At 35.9% G+C, this 17,792-nt stretch overlaps 7 protein-coding genes across 7 annotated transcripts; 4 read left to right on the top strand and 3 right to left on the bottom strand.

The window, feature by feature from the left end:
* Positions 1-891: 891 nt before the first annotated feature.
* B0P05DRAFT_471368 (P-loop containing nucleoside triphosphate hydrolase protein) lies at positions 892-4,891 on the bottom strand (the record flags this gene model as incomplete). The annotated part of the gene is made up of 4 exons (XM_051574612.1): positions 892-3,153; positions 3,200-3,852; positions 3,897-4,286; positions 4,342-4,891. 4 exons carry the CDS (start codon positions 4,889-4,891, stop codon positions 892-894), a joined length of 3,855 nt encoding a protein of 1,284 aa, XP_051434180.1.
* Positions 4,892-6,485: 1,594 nt separating this feature from the next.
* B0P05DRAFT_471261 (uncharacterized protein) lies at positions 6,486-7,887 on the top strand (the record flags this gene model as incomplete). The annotated part of the gene is made up of 6 exons (XM_051574606.1): positions 6,486-6,586; positions 6,646-6,814; positions 6,876-6,986; positions 7,061-7,418; positions 7,543-7,610; positions 7,678-7,887. Coding segments are annotated over 6 exons (1,017 nt in total), but the record flags the coding sequence as incomplete, so codon positions are not given.
* A 2,505-nt stretch (positions 7,888-10,392) lies between these two features.
* Positions 10,393-10,738, top strand: B0P05DRAFT_544290 (uncharacterized protein). The gene is made up of 3 exons (XM_051578526.1): positions 10,393-10,485; positions 10,547-10,661; positions 10,718-10,738. The coding sequence occupies exons 1-3, from the start codon at positions 10,435-10,437 to the stop codon at positions 10,732-10,734; spliced, it is 183 nt and encodes a 60-aa protein (XP_051434178.1). The 5' UTR covers positions 10,393-10,434; the 3' UTR covers positions 10,735-10,738.
* Positions 10,739-12,885: 2,147 nt separating this feature from the next.
* B0P05DRAFT_587741 (uncharacterized protein) lies at positions 12,886-13,554 on the bottom strand (the record flags this gene model as incomplete). The annotated part of the gene is made up of 1 exon (XM_051582614.1): positions 12,886-13,554. The coding sequence occupies one exon, from the start codon at positions 13,552-13,554 to the stop codon at positions 12,886-12,888; it is 669 nt and encodes a 222-aa protein (XP_051434177.1).
* A 495-nt stretch (positions 13,555-14,049) lies between these two features.
* B0P05DRAFT_544283 (uncharacterized protein) lies at positions 14,050-14,409 on the bottom strand. The gene has a single exon (XM_051578525.1). The coding sequence runs from the start codon at positions 14,398-14,400 to the stop codon at positions 14,149-14,151; it is 252 nt and encodes an 83-aa protein (XP_051434176.1). The 5' UTR covers positions 14,401-14,409; the 3' UTR covers positions 14,050-14,148.
* Positions 14,410-15,827: 1,418 nt separating this feature from the next.
* B0P05DRAFT_544280 (uncharacterized protein) lies at positions 15,828-16,628 on the top strand. The gene is made up of 4 exons (XM_051578524.1): positions 15,828-15,925; positions 15,978-16,135; positions 16,187-16,477; positions 16,526-16,628. Exons 1-4 carry the CDS (start codon positions 15,835-15,837, stop codon positions 16,604-16,606), a joined length of 621 nt encoding a protein of 206 aa, XP_051434175.1. The 5' UTR covers positions 15,828-15,834; the 3' UTR covers positions 16,607-16,628.
* A 167-nt stretch (positions 16,629-16,795) lies between these two features.
* B0P05DRAFT_544279 (uncharacterized protein) lies at positions 16,796-17,791 on the top strand. Its single transcript, XM_051578523.1, has 4 exons — positions 16,796-16,822; positions 16,869-17,027; positions 17,079-17,335; positions 17,382-17,791. Exons 1-4 carry the CDS (start codon positions 16,818-16,820, stop codon positions 17,774-17,776), a joined length of 816 nt encoding a protein of 271 aa, XP_051434174.1. The 5' UTR covers positions 16,796-16,817; the 3' UTR covers positions 17,777-17,791.
* The last annotated feature ends 1 nt before the right edge of the window (position 17,792 follows it).

Below are 17,792 nucleotides of genomic sequence, written 5' to 3'. Positions count from 1 at the left end.
AAAAAAAAAGGTTGATCAATGTAAAGTTAGTGATTATGTATCTATTCCATAGAATTAAGGTACATTAATCATGTCAGCTACTCTGCTTCCTGCATCTACATGTACTTGATATACATTGTTGTCGTTTCTACATTCTATCTATTTTGGCCAATTGTTATGCATAAATTCAAAACAAATAGCCCCTGTAGCTCTTGTGATACTATGAAACACTAGGTAGTTATATTATATTGTATGCATAGAAGACATAAGTCTAAAGAAAAGAAAGTATACACTGATAAGTGAAGCTACATTCTATACGACAAGCAAGTTTTTGTGAAAAAAAAAGCTAGTTGCTCAAAAATACTTGCTGAAAACAAACAAGCAGTCTTGCTAAAATCATGCATAAAAAGATCTGCGGATCCTAGGTATTCTCTTAAAACACGAAAATCTGTATATAGGAAAAATAGGGAGAAGATTGACATGCAAAAACCACTACATACCGTTTTTTTTTTTTTTTTTTTTTTTTACTAAAGAGCCTTTCTTGAGTATTTTAAAGAAGTCATCATCAAGCTCAAGTTTTGATGTAAAAGAATAAAAATGACATGCTCCAATACAAAATGACCAACCTTTTATTGTGCGGCGTTCCCTTGTTCTAGGAGCTTTCTATGTATTCCTTGTTTATCATTTCCAACAATACAAGCATGATCAGCATTCTCAATTGTAGTAAGATCAATCAAATCAGTCGGAATACGCACTTTTTCGTACCTTTTAAAGTTAACCTTGTTGTATTTTATGATCTACTGTGCTTTCTTATACATCTCATGAAATATTATTGCTACTTTTTTTTATTAATTATTAAAGGAATATTATGATTTTAACTAACTGTACAGTAATATATAGGTTTTTTTCTGTTTAGAGAACAGATAAAGATTGTTGATTGACCATTTCGCTATAGAACCCATTTAGCTTTAACAATTCAAAATGGGTACCTTGTTCAATCACTTGGCCATCCTTGACCACGCAGATAAGATCTGCATTCTTGATTGTAGACAACCGGTGGGCAATCGTGATTGTTGTCCTGCCTCCTTCTTGCAAAATGTTGTCCAGCGCTTCTTGCACAAGTCGCTCGCTCTCACTATCCAGTGCAGAAGTCGCTTCGTCAAGCAACAGCACCTTAGGCTTGCGAATCAGAGCACGCGCAATTGCAATACGCTGCTTTTGGCCTCCCGAGAGCTGAGAGCCTTTGTCGCCGACACGGGTATCGTAACCGTCAGGAAGACTAGCAATAAAGCTATGGATGTTGGCAGCTCTGCATGCTTCTTCTACTTGCTCCTGAGTCACTTGCTTGTGTTCGTCAATACCGAAGCGGATGTTCTCGCCTATCGACATGTCAAACAGGATAGGCTCTTGCGAGACCAGGGCTTGGTGTTGGCGTAGGTTGTAGACAGAGTAAGACTTGACGTTATGGTCATCCAAAGACACTGTGCCCTTGACAGGATCGTACCAACGCTGCATCATACCGATGGTAGTAGACTTGCCGCAGCCAGAAGGGCCTACAAGAGCAATAGTCTGACCTGCGCGGCCCTCTAGATGGAAATCGCCATTGAAGATAGGGATATCAGGACGAGCAGGATAATTGAATGTGATGTTTTTGAAAGCAATGTCGCCATTTACAGCTTCAGGTTCAAATCCTTCAAGATCAGGATCAATCTTTGATTCACGCTCAATAACCCCAAAAGAAGCAATGGCAGCATACTTGGCTTTAGAGAAAGAAGAAGCAAAGGTAGTACTGCGACCAGCTGCTTCAGAAGCTGTCATGATAACAGTCATACTGGTAAACATTTGTTGGAAATCAATCGAACCATTTTGAATCAAGCGAGCACCGGCATAAAAGGCCAAGGCGCTTGTGTAAATATTAATACCCTTACTAAATCCAGCAGCAATTGAAGACAAATATGCTTTCTTGATAGCAAGTCGATGCGGGCGATCTGTAGCATGAAAATAACGTTCTTCAAAATGAGCTTGTTGGTTAAGAGCGGCAACTGTTCTTACTTCTCGAATGGCTTCTCCTGCTACTTGACCACTTTGTGCATTTGCCCTTTTGGTCTCATCTTCAAAACCGCGTTGAACACGGAACTCGTATGCAGTAGCAGCACTAAGAAAAGGGGCCATGCACAAAACAATTAAGGTTAATGCCCAAGAGTGGCTAAAAGCAATGCAAAAGGAAGAGATTATGGTAGCGCATAAACTTGTAAGATCACCCCAGACCTTGGTGATCATTTCACAAACATTACGAGCATCGACAGCCAATCTAGTAGTAAGTGCGCCAGTGTTGTTTTCTTCTAAATCAAAGAAGCCAATTTCTTGTTTCATATAAGCAGCAAACACTTCGGATCGCAGTCTTTTAGAGTATTTTTCACCACAGATTTCGTAGGCAGAAAACTGAATACCATTGCCAATGAATGAAGCAATACCAAGCATAACAAAGATGAAAGCATACAAGTTAGTGCCGCTAAGAGGACCAGGTCGAATTTCTTGACCAGGTATATTGAGAATAGAAACAACATGGGAGAAAGAATAAGCGTAAAGAGGGAATATGCAACCAGCAATGGCAGAACCAAAAATACCGACAGCAAGGTATTTCCATTCAGGATGCATATGGTTCAATACTTTCTTGAAAGGTGCTTTTTGTTGGTTCATCATTTTCTTAACCTTCTTTTGTTCTGCAATCTTCATGTCATAGGCATCAACCATAGAAGTATCATTTTCGGCCATTTTTTGACTGCCAATGCTAATGACAGCACTATGTGTAGTGTGGCCCGTCATTGTCTTGGTGAGAGTTTGGTCAGCAATCTTCTGCTTGACTTGCATTTCTTCTTGTCGTAGTAATTCATCAGCATCATATTCGTTGTTCTTGACATCATCAGAAACACCATTCTCATTGACATCAATGGCTTGCTTTCTGACTAAATCAGCATAGGTTCCATTTAATTCCACAAGATGTTGATGTGTGCCTTGTTCAATGATAACGCCCCGATCCAAGACAACAATCAGGTCTGCTTTCATAATAGTAGATAAACGATGAGCAACAACAATTGTAGTACGAGTAGCAGAAGCTCTATCAAGCGCATTTTGAACAAGACGTTCGGATTGTGTATCAAGAGCAGATGTAGCCTATAATAAAGGATTAATATATGTGCATTTAATTGGCCTGACTTACTTCGTCTAATAATAAAATGGTAGGATTCTTGAGAATAGCACGGGCAATAGCAATACGTTGTTTCTGACCGCCTGACAACATACCGCCCATTTCACCAACAATAGTATCATAGCCATTAGGTAGTTGCGAGATAAATGTGTGACAATTGGCTTCTTTACAAGCAGCAATGATGGTTTTTTCAGACACGTCTTTTTCTAGCGTTCCCATCAACAAGTTTTGTCGCACGGTCATGTTGAAGAGAACAGGTTCTTGAGAGACTACACCAATCTTGCTACGTAACCATCTGACATTGATGTCTTTGATATCATGACCATCCAATATGACTTGACCAGAAAGTGCGTCATAGAAGCGCTGTACGAGTTGAACTGTTGTTGATTTGCCTGAGCCTGAAGGGCCTACAAAAGCAACAGTTTTTCCAGGAATAACTTTTAGGTTTAAGTCTTTTAAAATCATCAAATCAGGTCGAGTTGGATACTTGAAATCCACATTTTTGAACTCAATGGATCCCTTAAAGTCATCAAGGATGAGGCCTTCTTTTGAATCAGGATCGATTTCAGGCACACGGTCAATGATTTCAAACACTTTAAATGCTGCGCCTCTGGCACTAGATACGGCGGCCAAATTAGGGGGGAGCTTTACAAATGACATGGTACCTAAATAAAACATGAGTCATTAATTTACGAGAGCACAAACATACCCATCATCATGGCAATAAAAACAACAAAAACTGAAGAGCCGTCCAATTCGCCTTGAATAACAAGACCTGAACCATACCAAAGTGATAGACCAAAAGAACAAAACAAGGTAAACATAAAAACGGCAAAACCTATGCCCATGGACACACCGCGCTTGATACCAAATTGACAGGCTTCTTCTATTTTAGCTTCATAGCGTTCTAAAAATCGGCTTTGTAAACTAAAGGCATACACTGTACGGATGGATTGAAATGCTTGTTCTGCAACTGAGCCACCCTTTGCATAAGAATGTTGGGCAGCAATGGTATATTTTGTTGCAAATCGAGCCATTGTTCTACCGGCACCCATCAAAAGAGGAATGATAGCAAGCATGACACATGCCATTTTCCAACCTAAAATAAATGATGAGTATAACCTTTTTAATTTCATGCTTCCTTTTTTTGTTACCTCGAACAAAAGCGACAACCAAACCTGCTATAAACTGTGCTAAAAGAGTAACGAATTGACCAAACTTTTCAGAAATACCATCTTGAATGATTTGTGTATCTGAGGCTAATCGAGTGTTGAGCGATCCATCTGCTGCTTTATCAAACCAACTCATATCTTGTTTGAGTACAGAATGAAGATAAAGAGAACGAATACGTCTGGTCTGACTTTCACCTGTCAAGACCCATAAACAATTGGAGAAGTAACCAGCAAGAAGCGAAGCAGTACCCAAATAAGCCATGATATGGATCACAGGCAATGTCATTTCCAATAGACTGCTGGGATCATTCAATGTTTTTGTGAGCTTGGAGATATATGTACCATAAATCAGAATTGAACAAGGTTGAAGTGCACCAGAAACAATGGATAAAATGATGGCTGTGACGACCATTAAACGCTCTTGTACTGTTGCAAAACGAAACAATCGAAGCATAGACACTGCATCAGCTTTAGGTTTCTTTTTCTTGTTTTCTGATATAGTGATTGGTGGTGGCGGTGCCACTTTTTCCATTGTTATTTTTTCAACAATAGACGTTGAAGCATTAGACATACTATTGTTGTCTAACTTTGTATCTTTTTCTTTCATAAGTATATATGTGTAGACAAAAAAGAAAAGACTAAAAAGAATGAAGCAAAAAAAATTCGATTTATAAATTCGATTTAACCATCCCAAAGTAGAGTTGTACACACAAAAAGAGTAACACAAGGTAAAAAGAACAATTCTTCCGGTTCACACCAAGACGGCCATTTTTCTCCATAAGAAATTGCATTATCTTTTAGGCTGATGTATATTTAACGATCGCGTTATTCATCTCATTAGAATGCCTTCCAAGCAAAAGATAAAAGAGTTGGATAGCATTCTAAAAAAAGAAAAATAATGTATTTTTGGTTCGTTTTACAGACAGATAAGTGCGCTACTTCGGCCAGAATTTATTTAGTCATTTTGAGTAACTGTCACTTTTCAGATGCCAAAAACAAAATGACGGATAAATTATGCAACCACAGTATTCTACATTTTCTCATACGTTCCCCCCAAAAATTTTTGGCATTTATCAAGAAAAAGATGCACTTTTTTTTCTGTGATTTTGTGTGCTCATAACTTCAAATTCAGTACAGAAAAAGAATTGACACAAGCCGGTAGCTATGCCGATAGTCTTTTTTTAGTGCCTTTGAACTATTTTCTTTTTAATGTGCTGCTGGCTTTCTCATTTTAATTTCAATAAGCCGATAGGCGACATTGCACCCAAGATTGTAGTTGTTTTAGTTCTTATGATTGGCTGAACAACTTCATATCGCGTGCCCTTCTTTGATCTCTCCAAGTTTATATGAAAGGTAGATTCGTTAAAAAAGGCACAATTACTTTCAAATCTTAAATCAGTCTCATTCAATCTTTGCACGGACTCGCTATGGTTCTATTAATTCTAGTCTTAGAGATTTTCTGACCTCTAGACTCATTTATTAGATTCTCTATAAGGTGATTCAATGTTAACTGCCGAAGCACAGTAAGAGATGCTGATCGCTATTTCGAGATATAGCATTTCCAATTTATGGACATTTGGCCTTGATGAAATTTTTTTACATACATATGATAAACTCACAGTTTCGTTTTTTTTTTCAATAATGTACAAACCTCATGCAGCAATATCGGTAGAAGACTTTTTCCGTCCCGCTCCGTATGACAATTTCCTTTTTTATTCAATTAGACCTAATAAAGATAACGTGTCGGTCGGACTTTGTTTTGATTTAAACGATCATTTGGACCATTCTATCTCTGTAATCTTTATTCCTAATAGCTTTGGTAGTTTATAAAGGATTGTTAAAGCTAGCCAGATCTAATTCGGTCAAGGCTAATCTAACTATTAAACTGAAACATAAACATCAGTACAATGAAAGGATTCAGTAATAGAAAATGCAAGGCGCAAGTTAGTTCTCAAAAAGAAAGAAAGAGAGCTTTTGATATAATAGATTTATTCAGAAAAAAAATAATATAAAAAAGAAGCAAACAGAAAATAAATGAGCGACGTTTACTTGTCAAAAGATACATTATTGATCGTTACATTATGTGTAAACTAGCTTTTTTTTCGGTATCTCATGAGTATTAGGTTGATCATGTGGAAGACGCTGACAGCTGGCAAGTTGAAAGTGAAGAAGATCTATGGGATGCTTGGCGTCAGTTTTTAAAATGCTGTTGTTGCCATGATTTTTGGTAAAAAAAAAAACTGTCAGATTATTATCTAACTTGATCTAATTAATTACATTTATGAGCCCTGAGAAGTATCATGTGATTGAGTGTGGCTACTCCATCAAATGTAAGCCAAGTATCCCTCAACAACTCTATGATCACTTGGATACCGCAACTGTCACAATAAACAGTCCTTTTAAGCAGCATCCAGAGTATAGTCTTGCTGTGCTTGAAGCACTAAAACCTTTACCTGTAAGCATATTCAATCGCTTTTTACCTTTTTATTATTCTGACAGAACATTGTTTTTTTTAGAAGAATTGGAAAGCAGCAAGAAAAGCTGTTGTTAATCCTGAAGACAATGATGACGATGATGAAGGAGAAGAAAGCAAAGAATTTTTACAAGAATTATTTCTAATTATGCAAGTATATTCATGGTTTCATACCACTATGTACAATTTGTGTACTGAAAATATGCGTTTAGTATTACTTTGTTCAAGAAGAAGGATGTGGCTGCTGTATTAAAAAAATCTGAAGTCAACTATAACTTGTTTGTCCTTTGGCCATTGATGAGTCTTGCTGCTGGGGATATGAACTTTGTTGCTGGGGAATATACTTTAAAAGCCTCAAAAGAAGAATATAGAGCAGATGCATGTATTCTTGATGAGAATGACAACGAGATCTGTCTTCTGGAGTCTTCTGGTTGCTATCTTTTTGGTGACAAATGCAAATATGGCTATGATCATGTCAAGGGCGCATTTGGCGTATTAACCATGTTTAATGCTGCCTTCAAGAAATATCACAAAGCATCATTCAAGGTTGCTCAAGAATTGAACATTCTGTTCATCCATGCTCGACGTACGTAGTATATCATGGCTTACTAGTTTTTGCTCATTTGAAATACCATTTCTTTCTTTAGATGACGCTATTCATCTTTGGTCTCTGGAGCTTTGTTCCCAGAAAATGTATGTACTGAAGAAAGTGTATGTCGCCAAAACGCCTGTAAACAGCCATGTAATTGCATTAGGCAATCTTTTTTGGTGCTTGAAGGTGACAATAGAAAAAAAAAGACAGATAAAGGAAATGTCGTAGTTAGCTAATGTTTTATTTTACACAGACAATGATCAAAAAAACTGCTTGTGTTCTGAAAAAGATGAAAGAGAGTCATGAACAAAATGAGCTCAAGATGATGATGGGTGAAGAAACCTCACCAAGCCTCCTTCAGTTTGTTGACATCGACATTCAAAAGCCAGTGAAAGGTGCAGGCTACGGCATCTTGTTGCCTGAAGAAAAAGAAGAACAAGATATTGTTATTAAATATGTATAAATATATAATCGTCTTGTGCATTATTTTCTTATTGCCAGAAAGAGCATTGTAAAACAAAATAAAAAAAGTTGACATGTTTCAAAGCTTGGCGTAAGTGAAGTATCCCTTAAAGACATTATGGCTTTAAATTAGATTCGCATGTCAAAAACCAAAACCAGAAAAATGAACACCTTTCTTTTGTCTAAAGGATTTTTTAGTACGTTGGTCTGGTCACTTTTGGTGGTGCTCCGGATTTTGCTATAATCCCTTGTGGAAGGCTGTATCTCTTAGGTATCAACAATTTTGTCAAGTGCCAAGTAATTGAAATGGTGTCCTTTACTTGTGGTATTGGCATTGCCATTTGTAGCATTGAACAAGACAAGATATAAAGAACACTGACTTTAAGGAGCAACGAATGAAACACTCAATATATCCTTTTTAGGACATATTAAGGGGTAGCCCAGATGACGGCTATTTTATTGGGATTATATAAGACTCATGTTATCGTACTGAATACTTCCACAAAAGCATTGCTTTAAAGGTATTTTATATAGCTATTCACTTTGCTTCACACACACTAGTTTCCATTTATACGATGATTTATTTTTTAAAATAAAACTTTCATCCAATACAATATATATATATATATATATTATGTCCTAGCCTTTTTGCTTGGTTTAAACACCCTGTGTCTCAAGTAACATCAGATATTTGTGTTTGTAAGTCATGCTTATGATGTATAGACTACATTTGTTTATGTTTATGAATGATAATTAATACTGGATTCAGGTTTCAACTTTGATAGGCTCGATAAATATGATTGGTTACTAAAAAAAGTTGTCGCCTAAATAACAAAACCTGCTTTTTCTTTTACTTTACTTTACTTTTTCTTTTACTTTTACTTTTTCTTTTACTCTTATGTTTGCGTGTATTACGAAGGAAAGTATATTAGATAGTTTCTTGGTATCGTTATGGGATGAACACGGCCGATAAAAAGGATAACCACTAGCTCCGCCTGCTGAAGGACTTTGAAAAGCAGAGCCCTTGCTTGTTCAGCAATCGTCACTAGACTTGGGGGCTATCCTTGCCTCGACAAAAAGCATCCGGTCGCGTGGTGGCACATATGTGTCGTTGCCTTCCCCTTTGCTGTCAGTCACGATTGACTTGGCCCATAACATATAAGATGCCTTAGGTGGATGAACACGGCCGATAAAAAGGACAACCACTGGCTCCGCCTGCTGAAGGACTTTGAAAAGCAGAGCCCTTGCCTGTTCAGCAATCGTCACTAGACTTGGGGGCTATCCTTGCCTCGACAAAAAGCATCCGGTCGTGTGGTGGCACATATGTGTCGTTGCCTTCCCCTTTGCTGTCAGTCACGATTGACTTGGCCACCTATACTTATTTTTTTATCTTTTATATTTTCTTGGAGCCTTAAGTTCTAACTCTTTTTTTTTCTTATTTTGTTAGGTTATCTGCGAGTGATATGCTTTGGTATTCTTGTGTTGTAAAATATAATTACACTTAATAGAGAAAATAAACCGTATTTTTGTTTTAATTTTGTATAAAGTTGATAGTTTATTTGGTTTACCTCAATAACCTGTCGGTAACTTCTTTAGTTGACAATTTACTTTCATCAAAACTGTCTCAATGTCTTTCAACAAGTAAATGAGCAACAATTCTTGCTTGCCCTTTTTATTGAACAACATAAGAAATTAAAGTAGCTCTGAATCACTAAAACCGACGCTTGTTTTTTTTTGAAGCACTTGGAATACTTTCTCTCTTGAAGATGACTTCAGTGATTTTGTCATGTTCAAAGCAAGTAGTACTAGAACATGATGAGCAACGCATCTTTACTTTTATGTAACACCTAAAATAAAAAATGAAAGACGTCTATGTATTTCAATCAACACAGTTGCATGATATTGGTTAATCAGGACGTGAGTTATTTAGCTAACAAGGAAACACACTGTAAAGAATCCCAAAATAGTAACTCATTAGCTTGTGAGAACAAACAAATGTATCAATCCAGTCAATTGTGTAATATAAATATCGTTTCATAATGCAAAAGCATTACAATATCAATACACAAACATCTCATGACACTAAATGATTCATGCTTTGCCAGATTTGACCATAAAAAACTATACAAAAAATATTTGATTGAAGGTTAAAAAGAGAGAGAGAGAAGCTTATGAAATAAAGAACTTTTGCCAGACTCATTGAGGAAGGAATAAGCGCAAATGACACTCTTTTTCCAAGGTTTGTGTTTAGTGCTGTTAGCTAACAGTAGACCTGTTAATTGATAGGACCTTATGTAATTTTACACAAATATTTTCATAAGAAATCTTGATCGTCTTCAATTACGAGCTCTTCTCTTTTCATCTTATACTTTGATAATCCATTATGTCTAAACAATCAATGTCGACCTTTTTTATAGACAATTCTGTTGATGATTGGGACTTTGATAAGTTTTATGCCTTTCTTTTAGCCAAAAATCATAAGGTTTCCATATCGGAAGCTATGTTCAAATTTAAAAATGATTTAGAAAACATTTGTCAATCAGAATCCATGGATCGAACATCGCGTAGACGTGCTGGGCAACTAATTAGCAGTATGAAGGTATAGTCTTGTCTTTATCAATATACAATATAAACTAACCTATCGCAATTTTTAAATAAAGGCCAATAAGCGCAAGAATAATGATGCTCTGTCATCAACTGTGTTCAGCAACCAAGGCTCTGCGCTCAGCAATAGCGGTACCATCATTGTAAACGTGATTTCCGGAGCTAAAGAAGGTGATATAAAAATGATTATACTATTTTACATAACAGGTCTAATCCTGAAAAAGTAGATGAAGCCAAAAGATAGAAGGTAATTTTTTAACATTTCTAGTATGGTTAAATAAAAAGGAAAGTGATATTGGTTTTTGAGTATGTATATACCTACTTTCTTACTAATATTTCCACGTTTGATAACAGACTTTATATGAGATTGAGCAACTGAAAGACTAAAAGTAATCCACACATTAAAATCATACATACTTTTTCCATTTGGTACGTTACATACCTAATATGCTTTTAATCTTCAATTTATGCGTCAGCCTTATTATGTGATTTTGAATCGTAGCCTGGATTTTCTTGAAGAAGCCTCCAACATAACCTGACTTTCTTTTTTTTTTGAATAAATTTGGCAAACAGTTGATAAACAGAATAGTAGCAATGGCAGGTTTGGCAGCTTGCTACAGGCGCAAGTGTTTTTTGAAACAAACCATCATTTCTACCTATATTCGAGCATACACAAAAAACATATTCATGCAGAAATATAACAAGTTTTGAAAAAGTCGAAAAGTTGTCATTTTGGCCTTATGATAATCCCCTTTACGAAATCGTCATTTTTTACTATTTCTCAATTGGTGAGTGATAGAGACGTTATAAACATAACATGTGCCAGTATGAATTGCTTCTCTAGGTCTATAAAACACACTCAAAGTGTTAGTTTTGCAAAAATGCTTTAAAAATGTGCGCTATAGCTCAGGAACAGAAAAAATCTTTTTGAAGGATAACTCAACATCTACCAATTCTGCTAAAACACTTTTTTGATAGCTCTTCGTTTTTAGACATTTTTAGTTCATCATTTCTCTTGAATTTCTAATTCCTTGATTTTAGTTTTTGGCATGCGAATATTAATTTAAACTCAGAATTTCTTTAGTGGATACTTATGCCAAGTTTTGAAGCATTACAAATAAAATTCTATCTGATACTATCCAATCCTATCAAGATACTAAAGCTATTTTGAGTAAATGAATAGTTAGTTCTTGATCTTTACTGTCATTTTTCTGACTTTTTTTCATTTTTTTATCCATCTTCTAATTATTTCTTCATACACCTTCGTTTTCACTTCATTAGTTTCAATAAAGACATTTCGTTATTACCTTTTCCAATGCTAGTTATCACTGAAGATACATTTACGTCTGATATAGACTCTTTTATCAAGAAAAAAAGAGTTAAATGTTTCCATGGACACGATACACAACTATCATATGAAAATCAAAGAAGTGTTGCAATCATATGAGTACCCTAGTTACCAGCGTGACAATGGCAACAGTTTGAATTGTTGCCAGTAAAATTTATTTGATTTTAGGTCGCATTGTTTTTATAGTGTAACCTACTTCTTCTCAAAAAAGACATCCCTTTTTTTTTTCTGTTTGTTATTTCTCTTCTTTATTTTTTTTTCAACAAGATGACATTACTTCATTATGAAGAAGACAGGAATCAAAAAGAAAGATTACCACCAGATCGTTATTTTACACCACAGATCAAAAGTCCTTCTACAAGAGAAATAAGTAAGAAAAAAAAAGTATGATAGTACTCATTGTGTCTAGTATATGAAGCAACACCGAAACCTGAATCTGTTATTTTTCAAAAAAACTCAACTCGACCTAAAAGTGATTCTTGTTGTATACCATGGTAAAGAACAATATAAATATTTTTTTTCATCAACATCAGTTTAGTTTATTAGCTTGTTTTATCTGCTTTGCAGTCAAAGGAGAAGGTGATACACACAATAAATGATTCAAATGATACTCTTGTCATTTGGAGATATATGTATTTTTTCTAAAGCTCTTGTCAATGTGTCTTGGTTTGATTTCTTTTTCTTATAGATCCGTGAAGAAAGGACTGGGATACGAGAAGGTTTTTTTGAATAGACACGCTTTTTCTTTAATAGTCTCTCCAATGTACACGCATGAAGTATATCTGTGTCATGACTCGAATTCACGACAGCATGAATTTTAGCTGATAAATGATTTGAAAAGACGGTTTCTAACATGGACGGATCCTGTGGTGAAGGAGGGGGTACTTTGGGTTGATCAAAGTCAATTAGTGTATTCCATGGTTCTTCATACATCATTCTCATTCAAGAAAAGAAGAGAAAGAGAGAGAGAGAGAGAGAGAGAAAGAGAGAAAAAAAGTCCTAAAAATAGGGCTCCGCTTCACGTGAGTACAGAAAAAAAAAGTTTATTTAAGTATAGTGTTGGTTTACATGATGATTGATGGCCATATCATCACCTTCGAGCATTTTTTGACACACTGGGCATTCTACGCGACGAATTTGTGTACCCTTTAATAAACTAGTAGCATCCACAGGTGGATGTCTAGGTTGATATGTATTCGAGTTGGACACACCAAAATTAGGTGGTATGTAAAAGTTGCTTTGCAGTTGTTGTTGTTGTTGTTGTTGTTGCTGAGGAGTAGGTGGAGGATAATACATGTTATTAGCAGCGTTGGTAGGATAATTGTTAAGCATAGGCATGGTTGACATTGAATTTGTAGCTCCATAGGGTGTGTTACCATAACTAGCGTTGTTATGGAGAGGTGATGTAGGCGTGTTTGATGACATCAAGCCAGTATTATAAGATGAATATTGGCTTGAGGGAAGTGTGGAAAAGGATGAGGTTGTGCTCATTTGTGATTGTAATGGATAGTTTGAAAAAGAACTCGTTTGTTGAGGCAAAATGGGTTGTTGCTGATATTGCCAAGACTGTTGCTGCTGTTGTGGATAATTCGTTTGTGGTGTAGATTGACTTGAAGGATAATTGTATGGTTGTTGTTGTTGGCCTGCAGGAGACATATAACCGTAGTTACCATTGGGTGCTTGTACTTGATTGTTGCGAAAAGGATTATTGTCCATTATTTGTATTAAGAGAAGAAAGAGGAAAAGAAAAAAAAAATAGGAAAAAATAGACATTATTTATTTTATCGCTTTTATTTGTTTCACTCAAGAAATTACGCAAAAAGCAAAGATAGAATTCTGTTCTTTTCGGTCTCTTTGTTGTCTTGTTTATGTAGTTCAATTAGCTATGCACTTCTTTAGACAATGAATTTATCGTTCTGCTTTTCATTCTTTATAGGAATCCGCTTTACGCAAATACCCCCACAAAAAAGATATTAGCTTTAGGGTCTGTCATTCTTGAAAAAGAATTCACTTACCATTGAACCCAAGACAAAGCGCCCAAAGGTGTTGCTGATGGCGTTTTTCTAGGCATCTTGGTCATCTTGGCCTCTTGAAAGCTGTTGTGGCCTGCTGTTGATGTCATAGCTCGAACGTATATATTCACATAAGATGCTTCTTATGTTACATGCGGCGTTCACATCTCGGTTCCAGTACTAAAACATTAGTCTTGAATGAACACGGTAGAAGAAATGATGATTTACTAGATCATGTTCTTATGCTACTGTACACTGGGAGGGTACAGCTCTAACGCATAGACAATACGATCGCGCTCTAGCAGAAAGATAACACGATGAGTATTGGATTCAACAAAACAATGAGTATGATTACCTGGTCCTCTGTCAGGACATTGACTTGTACGATGTAAGATGTGATTGTCGTCATCAAAACGCTTTCAAGTAGAATGCTTTTCAGCAGGCCTTGTTTCCTTGGTTGCTTGGATGATGTTTTTTTCTTTCTATATGTGCCACATTGCTTAAGATCAATAGCAAATGTGCACTTTTCCCTATTTATCTGTGGTTGCATAGAGCAACATTGTCAACGCTTCCATTACAGTGACAGCAGGTAACGGTCGTTCCGAATTCATCTAGGGGAACCACAATGGCATGTTCAACAATAGCTCGTTGTACTTTCTGTTTATGAAATAATACAGTTAGTTCCACCAATATAAAAAAAAGCAAAGGAATGATTTCTTGCCTTTACTGGTACAGTCGTGTTGTTTTTATAGCTTCTTTTTAAACCAGTAGAGCCATAAGCGACTATTGTTCTTTGTGGATCATCATGTTGTTTTAAATCTTCTTCAACAAGTAGACGTCTGTATTCTCTTCTCAACCTTTTTCTTGATTGAGCAAAAGAAACATGAGCCGGCTTGAACTCTTCATCTTTTTTTTTCTTGTTTGACCTAGAACAACACGCACAGCATAATTGTTGGTTGTTCGTTGATTTGAGTAGTTATACCCTTTTCGTTCTCTATAACACCAAGCCTTCATCTAATTGTGCAATGCTAGATCTAATAAGATACGTTTATCTATCTATGCTTGGACAAAATAATTCATTGCAGGATACTTACTTTCTATAACCACTGGAAGCAGCATTCAAGGATTACATGATGCCTTCACTTGTACATGTATTTCTTGTCTGGAGTGGATCATATGAGGCTTGGATATTGCTATTCATTCTACATTGTAATTCTTTCTGCTTGATCCATATCATACCAGAACGGACACTATTATCTCAATACAGAATGAATTAAATGCATCACGCTTGAGCAAAAACAGAACTTACCGGCAAGAAGCATTGCTAACAGGAAAGGAATGTAATTTTGTTGTCTGTTTGTTTGTAAGACCAGTTTCATCGCAATACCTTCAAAGCTATCTGCTCAAAACTTTTGGTAACAAAAGTTTTGAGCAGATAGCTTTTGAAGTTGACCGATTCTTGAAAAGTTTAGCGGAGGGCTATATGATGTATTACACAAAGTGGTGTTCAAGTTCAGCTGGATATACTTCCATCATCCAATTAAGTTATCTATTCCTTTTTTTTTTGATTAAATAGTAAAGCTCAATTGTTTCAAAAATGACAATGGCCAAATGAATCATTCGGCGACGATAGTTTTTGGGCAGATCTGATAAGCTAAACGACGATCTATATAAAAATCAAAATCTATGTGAGCATTTTGAACGAAAAAACAGTCTCCTACCTCACCTGCTGTAAACTGTGTTCTGAAAATAATTAATAAGCTAGAATCTACGTTGACTTCTTTTAAGCATAACATTAGACAACGCACAGATGAAGAAATTGAAAATGCTTCCAACATTTTAGAATTCAGACAACGCAGGTAATACTGAAATAAAGAACTATCCGGCCATTTCGGTAGTCCGATGCATCGGACTGTATTTAATGACCGGTTAAAATGTTTGGACATCCATTTTTTCTTATTTCTTTCTTTTCCTGTACACAAACATGTCTTTTATCAAATCATTTTCAAGCTTGACTACTCAAACGCGTTCTTATGTCTCGGCACGCGCACTTCACCCTAAAAAGTTTACCAGCAGTAAATACCATAAATTACTATTATCAAAAGTAAAATTGACGCATTATCGTAGTCTTGTCCAACGTGCCTACCAGACCTTCAAGTGCATGGCAGTTCTATTTGACTGAAAACCTCAATGGATTCAAAACCAGCGATGGCAAGGTAGATTTAAAGCGCGCTTCTCAAGAATTGAGTAAGCAATGGAAGGGCTTTAGTGAAGAACAAAAGAAGGTATGTGTTTGTATTCTCATTTTAGATATATTGATCCCATCCAAATCATAGCCTTATGTTGAGAAGTATCAAGCTAAATCAAAAGAACATGTAGAAGCCTTGGAAAAAGCTTTGAATAATGCTACACCTCAACAATTCTTTGAAGAGAACAGTTTGAGAAGAAAGTATAAGTTGACTCTTTTGAAGGATCCTAAGCATCCCAAACACCCCAAGGGACCTTTCTTTTTATATCTTGAACATCTGAGAGCAACGAATGATCCTATTTATCAATCTGGTAAATCAACTGAACAAGTAGCTGAAGCTGCAAAGAAATACAAAAGCCTTCCTGAACAAGAAATCAAGGTAAAAATTAACTTTTTTTTTTTCTTGATGAGCTTATATTCTGTATAGGTTTTTAGGGACAAAGCCAAGTTTGAAAAAGAACAATACGATGCTGCTATGAAAAAATACATGAGTAATGTTGGTGTTTAATAAATCAATTTGATTATTATTATTATTACTGTTATTATTATTTGAGATATGTTAGGCTATGGTTGAGTAGACTAAAGACTATAACGGACTTAATAAGTAAATAAACTGTTGACACCTAGTTTTAATGAACAATAAGGACTTTACTACAAATCGTTATTTTTCTCAGTCTATTTTTTTTTTTTTTTCACTTTTTTTTTTTTGGTCTGGAATTATGAAGTAAGCTTTAGACACGAATATAAACTCATTACTAACACAATTCTAGTGTTGTAAAAGAAATCCAACGCATCAACCAAAAGGAAATCCTTAATGGCAACTGGGATAAAGGATCATGGCATGATCAATACAAGAATTCAGCGTGGATTTTTGCAGGCAACATTCCTTTTGACTTGACAGAAGGTGATGTTGTCTGTATTTTCTCACAGTATGCATAGACTATACGAAATAACACTAACTTGATTCACTTTTCTCGTAGGTTTGGTGAGATTATTCATATCGAGCTGATTCGTGATCAAAAGACAGGCAAATCAAAAGGATTTGCTTTTCTTCAATACGAAGATCAACGCAGTACCGTCCTTGCAGTCGATAATTTGAATGGTGCCGATATACTTGGTCGAACATTACGCGTCGATCACTCACATACAGGCCCTAGAAAGCCTAAAAAGAAAGATGGGGAAGAATCCGATGATGATCATCAACCCAAGATGAATGTCGCACCTGAACTTATTGAAGGTATAACATGACTTGTATCGATGAGTGATATTCATATTGTACATAGTCATGGCCAAAGAAGAAGAAGAAGAAAAGACACCCAAAATAAAGCCTATTGAAGTAGACAATGAAGACCCAATGGCTGCTTATTTTCTGGAGAAGCATGAAAAGAAATCTAAAAAGAAAAGCAAAAAAGAACATAAGCACAAAGAGCATAAATCATCCAAAAGAGATAGATCTTCAGATAGGCATCGTAAAGAAGACAGACATTCTAGAGAGGATAGACGCTCTAAAGAAGACAAACATTCCAGAGAGGATAGATATTCTAGAGAGGATAGATATTCTAAAGAAGACAGGTACTCTAGAAAAGACAGACATCGTTCAAGATCTCCTCGTCGTCCCCCTGTTGATCGCTCAAGATCTCCTTATGGTCGCTCAAGATCCCCTCGTCGTCGTTATTAAATAATAATAATTTTTT

This window comes from Gilbertella persicaria, assembly GCF_025201335.1.
Source record: "Gilbertella persicaria strain CBS 190.32 chromosome Unknown B0P05scaffold_23, whole genome shotgun sequence".
Classification (NCBI taxonomy): domain Eukaryota; kingdom Fungi; phylum Mucoromycota; class Mucoromycetes; order Mucorales; family Choanephoraceae; genus Gilbertella; species Gilbertella persicaria.
This window is presented reverse-complemented; position numbering and strand designations above follow the sequence as displayed.

Excerpts from the sequence above, each read along its gene's own strand:
- B0P05DRAFT_544290 (XM_051578526.1), top strand. The coding sequence starts at position 10,435 with ATGGATCGAACATCGCGTAGACGTGCTGGGCAACTAATTAGCAGTATG. Across the intron at positions 10,486-10,546 it reads AACTAATTAGCAGTATGAAG|GCCAATAAGCGCAAGAATAA; the intron begins GTATAGTCTTGT and ends TTTTAAATAAAG.
- B0P05DRAFT_544279 (XM_051578523.1), top strand. Across the intron at positions 17,028-17,078 it reads GTTGTCTGTATTTTCTCACA|GTTTGGTGAGATTATTCATA; the intron begins GTATGCATAGAC and ends CTTTTCTCGTAG. Across the intron at positions 17,336-17,381 it reads CGCACCTGAACTTATTGAAG|TCATGGCCAAAGAAGAAGAA; the intron begins GTATAACATGAC and ends TATTGTACATAG.
- B0P05DRAFT_544283 (XM_051578525.1), bottom strand. The coding sequence starts at position 14,400 with ATGCAACCACAGATAAATAGGGAAAAGTGCACATTTGCTATTGATCTT.
- B0P05DRAFT_544280 (XM_051578524.1), top strand. The coding sequence starts at position 15,835 with ATGTCTTTTATCAAATCATTTTCAAGCTTGACTACTCAAACGCGTTCT. Across the intron at positions 15,926-15,977 it reads CCCTAAAAAGTTTACCAGCA|TCTTGTCCAACGTGCCTACC; the intron begins GTAAATACCATA and ends GCATTATCGTAG. Across the intron at positions 16,136-16,186 it reads TTAGTGAAGAACAAAAGAAG|CCTTATGTTGAGAAGTATCA; the intron begins GTATGTGTTTGT and ends TCCAAATCATAG.